We start from the raw sequence: 7,840 nt of genomic DNA on the forward strand, positions 1-7,840 counted from the left end.
AACGAATGAGAGAAATGTTGCTGTTGTGCGATAAAGTTATGAGCTTTAGCCAAGAACAAGAACAAGAACATGCAGAGGCGGCGGTTACTGTTGAAGAAGGTTCCAAGGACGTTAGTTTCAAATGTGAATGTGGAAAAAACTATCAGATTCTTCTTATTGGAGACAAATGCTATTACAAGATCTAGTAACTTCTTGGGTTCTAGAAATTTCTTCATTTTCATTTCTATGTGTTACAAACATTTATTTCAAATTTCACTCTTGTCTAGATATATGTCACATATGAATAATAGTAATAATAAACATGAGTGTTTCAAATAAATGTCTTTGTTCAATGAATTTGTTACATGCATGAAAACCATATACTTATCTTACATATAACATAATTAATGGAAGCCATCAATTAAAAAGCAGCTTAGCTTCATAGTGAAGGATGTTAATGAAAAAAGGCTCTAAAATAAAAATATAAAAGTGACAAATACCTTGAATAAATAAAATAAGAAAACCGGAACCTGTTGTTGTCGCATGTACAAAAAGGTATACCCCTCGACACCCCAATCGTTGACAGTCAAAAAATAACAACATATTACATTAGATTGATAAAAGAAGACGTGTTGAAAAAGATACTGCATTCAATTTCTAAGTGTTGCTTGTTTTTAGTCTCTTCGTGGCTTCGTTTCCCTCAACCCTAGCACGTCGGTTTACATTTTCCTGATTAGCCGAAAAATAGAAACTTAGTGCTTAATAACTCAATCCCCTAGATCATGTTATAGTAAACTAGTAACTATTAATTACCTTGGAATTTGGTATTGGTGGGATTGTTAATATACCATTTGGTTGTTTTCCAATATCAACTTTAACAGATATAGTTGCATGCGTTAAATCAACTCCAGAACTCTGCAGTGCTTGTGTCAAGTTATTTAATAACCTGTTCAATAAAAGAAATACAAGTTATGATTCTAGTATCTTAATTCAAATAATAATATGGATGGATGAGATATACTAACCCGCGAGAATAGGCAGTGGAGATGTTAATTGTACCACTTTCAACGGTATTTTGTTGTTGTTGTTGTTCTTGACCCTTGTGCTTTTGATGAGAGTCGGTTAAACTTTCTTTCATTGTCCATAATTGGGCTAATGGCGGAGAACTATTAGATGCATTAACTCCCATTCTTGTCTTCATTGTAGACATTACCATACTTTCATTCTCATCCGGATGCAATAGTAAACCAGAGTTTAGTGGATTATTATTTATTGACGATGACTTTGGTTCGTTATAAGCATCATTCTTGCAAACAGACATCAATTGAGATGTGCTACTGTTTGCAACTTCTACTTCGTCTGCAGGAGGCCTATGACTGCTTGCCTAATTCATTATCCACCGTTATTATTGATTAGCATGAAACACACGAAAACAATTTCAAAACTAAAACTAAACAGATGTGATGATTACCCATGGCCCCAATTTTGATGGCTCATATCCTTGGTATGGTCCTTCGTATTTCTGGACTTTGTCTTGTAAAAACTGAATGTACTCAATAACCTGTTGATCATATTTTAGATGTTTAGTAAATAAGAAATTAAGAAGGTTGTCTCTTGTCTGTCATTTTTCATGTTCATATACCTCTAATAAGAAAGATGCTTTATCTCTCTTTTGGTCACTTCTAGGGATGAGTTCTCTCAGCCTTTGAAATCTGCATTCACCAAATTCTCCATATTGTTTATTATCAAAAAATCTTTGGCGATGAAAAAATGGATGAAGATATAATTTACTCACCTGTCATTAATTTTGCTTCTTCTACGTTGCTCAGTTGCAGAGTGCTTTGATCTTGGAGTATTGGGTTTCTGATCATCTCGTTTCCCATGATCAACAATCATTAAATCACCTGTTTTCGGAAACAAGGAGTATTTTAGTGATTCTGTCATTTCTGTGTAACAGAGTTAATGAATGGAAGAATGAAATTAAGGAGATATATGTACTTCTAGGATGAGATAAAGGTTCCTCTTTGATGAGAAACTCTGTCTCATCTTCATCATCTTCTTCATGGGCAACCTGTGCAGATTTTAACATATCCATGAAGCTTTGATTCTTTTTGGCTGACAAAGGCCTGTTTATCAAAGAAGTATTAAAACAATTTGTTCCTCAAGGTTATTATAACTAATAATTAAGCAACAAGCAAGAAAAAGACTGACTGTGAAGAAGATAGAGAGCTGTAGGTGGTACTGGTGAGATGGTGATTGCTGCTGTTGTTGGAAGAAGATTGTGAAGGTCGCTCCGATGTCATCCATTCTCCTTCTCCCAGAATAATTCCAGCCTCTGATAACATTTCAATGAATCGAAAACTATAAACATTTATAGTAATAAATAATTATACCCATCATTCAACATTTAATTTTCAGTTTTATTGATGCATATCCTATTCTCCAAAATCATTCAAAAGAATAAAGATAAAGTTATTTGCAATTAAAGAATGTCATTATGTTATGTCCCTAAGAAGCTCTTTAGATAAATGTGGGGATACCTCCATTATGTCCCTAAACAGTAACTTTGTTCTTGCATGAAGACAAAGGATTAGATATTAGCATTTAGCTTCAGTTATTTACATGATTCATCAGGTTGGATAAATGAGAAACATTCTACTGTTGTGTCTATCAAATTTACCCTGTAATGCTTTAGTTAATAATCTCAATGATCATTAAGAAACATCAATAGAAAAAAGAGCATGTTTTCTTTCTGGAAATCAATTATTGACTAATATGCATAGAGGTTAAACCAAAACCAAAAAGACTTCTTTTTGTTTGTACCTGGTGTAACAGGAATCTCTCCTGCAATATTCTCCTTCCCTGTCTTCCCCTTTTTCATTGCAGATCTTTCCCATAAAGTGAAACCATTTCCAGGGTAAGAACTGCAGTTTGAGTTCACATCATTTTTGTTGATGCTACTAGTTTGAGCCATTGTAAACACACTTCCTTCCACCTTTGGTACCTTGTTACATAAGGATATGTGACTTATACTGTAAGTACCTATCCCTCCAGGTAGAAAGTGTTCTCCCGTAGGAGGGGGAGAAGGACCTGGTATAATTGGGGGCTTCTCCCATATTCTCTCTGTAGTAGTTAAAGTAGTCCCTTCCTTACCATTACTCAACCCCATTGAACTCAATGGTTGCAAAAAGTCATGGGTTTGAAGGAAATTTCCTGTTGCATATTATAAATAGTATAAGCTTTCAGCATAATCAATCAATCAAAGGGTACCCTTTAACTATTATAAGTCTATTATAACTAACAAGTCTTCAAGAGAGAAAAGGGTGGGACACAACACAAATAATATATTGAAAACCTGAATCGAGTGCACCTTCATGGGCCCTCATGCTGATGCTCAAATATATGACTGACTGGTTGGCTCTCAACGTGAATCAAAAGCCTTAACTCATCTGGGTCCCACTAAGAAAACACCCAACCCAGATGCCGAATACCGGAATACCAAATCCCGATCCCGATCTGATGGTGCGGGGGCCCCTTAAGCCCTAAACCGCCCTTTTCGGATTCGGTAAAGTCAGCCTAATCAAAAATAAGGGTCCACCCTATGCACATGGCCCAATCCCACACGACTATATTGGAGTCACGTGTAAAGATGTATTTATTTTACCACTTCTATTTATTTTATAAATTAATATTGTTATTTTGAACATGGCATCTAGAACCCGGCACCCAAAAGAAAACGTACAACTAATTAATATTTCATGCCTCATACCAAAAAAAAAATAAAACATATTTCATGCTTACCCAATAGTTACTCCTACTTACATTTATTTGACCCAATAAATTCATTGTATAGTCACATGCACATAAAAACCCTTCAACATCAAAACCAGACCAAAAGCTTCATTTGAAAAAGAAATTTTGTACCATTTCAGTACTCATAAATTTCTTATGATATCATCAAGTTATGATCCCCGTTTCAACTCATCACTAAACAGGATAAACCCTTAGATTACCTTATTAAGTTCTTAGATCCAAGATAAATTTGTGATATGATTTGAAAATAAATTGAATCTAGATACAACAATATATCAAGTAAGTTTGTTAACTCCATTAAAAAGGAATTTGAACAGAATTTATTGATGCATCACCTCAAACTGAATCAAAACAATGAAAATATGGAAAGAATTGAATCAAAAAGAAAGAAATTTAAACAATTTACCTTGTGGAGGAGGAGGTGTTCTTGGATCTTGTTGAACAGGTGCATATAGAGAGAGAAAGTCATGCGTTTGTTTCCGTCCTGTAAACGATCAGTCAAATAACAACTTTCAACATTCATCAACACAATTCCATCTCTAAATCTAGTGTACTATTATAAACCTAGCTTTTCGTCATCCTTAACCTAATATATACATGAATGAATAATGAATTAATGATCGTATATTACTATTATTACCTTCACTTCCTAAAGGACGTGGTTGAGGAAGCTCCATTAATAGATAATAATAAATAGATCTTCCAGCTAAATTCCTCGTCAATTCGACAAAATTGTGTTGATATTCTTAATTCCACTTCAGATTCTCGAAATTCTCCAACTCAACTCAAATTATAATCGAATCGTTCCTGCGTTTAGATTCAGACGAAAGAGAATATCAGATCTGCGTCGCCACAAGAATTATGAGAATTATGAACAGTTCCAATTCAATTGCAACAAAATCACTTCAAACTGAACTTCAACTCAGATTTAAGTAAAGTCATTCACCACGCAAGTCGCAAACAAGTATGATTCAATAAGAACAAGTAAGATCTACAGAAAAAAACTTGCATTAGATGAACAAAATACCTTCCGATCTGAATCACGCTCACTATATATATATCTCTTCAAACAGAGAAGTGAATTTAGAAAAGTTGACAGCAAACAAAGACGATCCAGAAAAGCGAGCTTCGATGACCGATGGTAGGTCCTGTGGGATCCAAAACTAGTATTTCACTTCAAACCGCCATTATCATCATACGCAAACTCTGTTTTCTCTCTTTCTCACTAGATTTAGATATATATATATATGAAGAAACTATATAAATATGTTATACAGAGAAATGAACAGAGCTTCCATAGATGATATTACAGCTCTCTCTCTCTCTCTTCTGTAGAGAGAGAGTACTTTATTGCTGTTGGATTTCAGTTCCAGTAACGCCGTTAAGAAGGAAAACTGACTTTCTAACGGCGCATGAGGTGGGGCCCAGATGAAATGTATCATTGTTTTTATCAATTAAAATAATAATTATATAAAAAATGTTTTTGATGATCCCTATAAATAAATAAATATAAATAAATTAGTACTCTTTTTTTATTAATTCGATCCACTATCTTCTCGGAAATCGAGCCGTCCCGAATTATTTAAATATTTATGAATACACTTTATGTAATTAAAAAAGAAGTTAATTAATTAATTAAAGGAAATTAATTATCTGAGTAATATGATTAGTGCACCGATCCCGAGTTTATCCTTATTAATTATAATTAATATTATTATTAATAAATAAATAAATAAATAAATGTTGGGATGGGTTGTAAAAGGAGGTCACGTGCTGGTCTCTCTCTTATACAACGATGGTGACGTGTTTTCACCTGTATCGGGAAATGCGGGTCTTTTCTCTCTCTAGTTTCTCTCTCTAGAAATATCAAGTTCCCATGTGCTGTCCAGATTCTCTCAAACAGCCTTTCACACCCACCGTAAAATTATATTAGTTAAATTTTAAAAGACAATTATAATTTATTCAAAATATCTCATAATAATTAATAAATACGAATTCTTTATATTATTTTATTTAAATAATTCAGTTTTTGATTACAAAAAATTAACAAAGTTATTACTTTTTTTTTGTGTATGATAGTCTGGGGATGACCAAAACCTCACATGTCTATTTGGGAGATGTTTTAAATTTTTTAGAAATGAGATTCTTTTTTGAGTAATTGAGATACTATTAATTGATGATAAATTAAAGAGGAGTTTATGGTAAAATATATTTAATATGTTTACCTATTATGTTAGAAACAATAGTTTTGGAGAACTGTTTTCTTTAAGGCCTCGTTTGATAAAGGGATTTTTGGGATAAAACTCAGTTTTTATCTCAAAATCCAAACATTTTATCAATCATTAAATTAAATAATTTTATCATTTAAATATCAAAACTACCCACTAATTTTATCTTATCTTTAAACCATCGTTCTCTCACTTACACCATATTTTTTAAAGTCAAAGGACAAATTAGTCTTTAAATTTTAAAAATCAGTTTTTTCTTACTTTTTATCAAACAAGGGTTTTTCAGATAAAACCAGACAAAATCAAAAAAACAACTTCCTCAAACAAGGCCTAAGAGAATTGGAAGGAATTATAGTTTATTGAAATTTATAGTTTTATTTATTTTTGAACAGTACTAATTTACGTTTAAAGAATAAGTGAAATGTAGAGGTATTCGTTAATGATTTATTTAAAAAGTTGTTGGGCTTGTTAATTTTGGGTTATTTGAATCTCATTTATTATATATTTAATTCATTAAATAAAATATTAAATTATTTTATATTTTAAATTATTTTTTACATTATACCATTATATAAATATCTTGTAAATTTTTTTACTAAAAAAATAATTTTTAAAATTCTTACTAATAATTATTTTTTCAAATAACTAAGTTAATATAATATTTTGAAAAAACTTTTAATAATTTTTTTAAATGATAATATATATATATATATATATATTAAATAAAAAATATTTTAATTAATAAATTCAATATAATATGATTTGATGATTGAACGAATGAAATGATGTTTAATTGAAATATCATGTTTGAAAAAGACCTTATCAATTGTTTGTTTTTTTTTATTCTAATCAAATATTATTCATTTTATTTTTATTAATCACATTAATCAAATATTCTATATTTAAATAAAAAATAGTATTTTATTAATTATATATTAATAACTTTAAATCTTTTTATAAAATAAACTCATATTCTCAAAATCACAATCTATTAACATTTTTTTTTAAATTAACTCCAACCAAACAAACTTTAAGAAAAAAACAATTGCAGCTTCACAACCATAAGTGTTTGAAACTAATTTAAAATATAATGAAATTCAATAAAAACATTAAAATTATAACCAATAAAACAAAAATGTATAAAATCAAAATCATACTTCTATAGTTTGAAATGACTTATAACTTTTTTTTTATTTAATTTAAATTCAAGTTATATGGGTGCTAAGTTTTTTTTTATCTGACATTTTTTAAAAAAAAAATCAGTTAAATTAATATCCAAATTGAACATAGATTATAAGTCAAATAATAAGTAAAAAATGTTGGAATAAAGTAATTTTTTTCAATGTACTGTTCAGACAAAACTGTTTGGATATGCCCTATTGATGAGATGTAGAACAAATATTGGTTTTTGTCTATTTGAAAGAAACCGTCTTCTGACAGTCTTCTAACATTTTTAATTGTTAATTACTAAAACACCCTTGAACTAGCATAATAACAACATGATAAGATAGTGACAAACCGACAGTGATATAAATGGTTCTAAAGGATGAACCCATTTTGATAATTTAGCCTCAAAAATCGACTTGTCACAAAATAAATTATCAAAACTAAAATTTAATTTATTTGGAAGAATCTGGTTTAGGTGAATAACTGCTTACCAACAGGCTCAACAAATATAAAATTTAGTGGGATTCAATAATAATTGGTGACAACATATATATTGATGTATATTATTTTTTCAAAATTGGACAATTTTTAACAAATATCTTGATTACATATAGTATATAGTGTTATAACTGTTTTTAAATTAGAGTTATTTT

The 7,840-nt window shown here is 30.3% G+C and overlaps 1 protein-coding gene across 1 annotated transcript; it reads right to left on the reverse strand.

The window, feature by feature from the left end:
• Positions 1-439: 439 nt before the first annotated feature.
• On the reverse strand, positions 440-5,066 carry LOC124936634 (transcription factor BIM1-like). Its single transcript, XM_047477147.1, has 12 exons — positions 4,820-5,066; positions 4,433-4,599; positions 4,199-4,276; positions 2,803-3,192; positions 2,191-2,314; positions 1,978-2,105; positions 1,775-1,883; positions 1,622-1,691; positions 1,451-1,540; positions 1,005-1,363; positions 793-925; positions 440-708 (listed from the first exon to the last, which is right to left on the reverse strand). The coding sequence occupies exons 2-12, from the start codon at positions 4,467-4,469 to the stop codon at positions 637-639; spliced, it is 1,590 nt and encodes a 529-aa protein (XP_047333103.1). The 5' UTR covers positions 4,470-4,599; positions 4,820-5,066; the 3' UTR covers positions 440-636.
• Between the last annotated feature and the right edge of the window lie 2,774 nt (positions 5,067-7,840).

Source organism: Impatiens glandulifera, chromosome 4, assembly GCF_907164915.1.
Source record: "Impatiens glandulifera chromosome 4, dImpGla2.1, whole genome shotgun sequence".
NCBI classification, from domain to species: domain Eukaryota; kingdom Viridiplantae; phylum Streptophyta; class Magnoliopsida; order Ericales; family Balsaminaceae; genus Impatiens; species Impatiens glandulifera.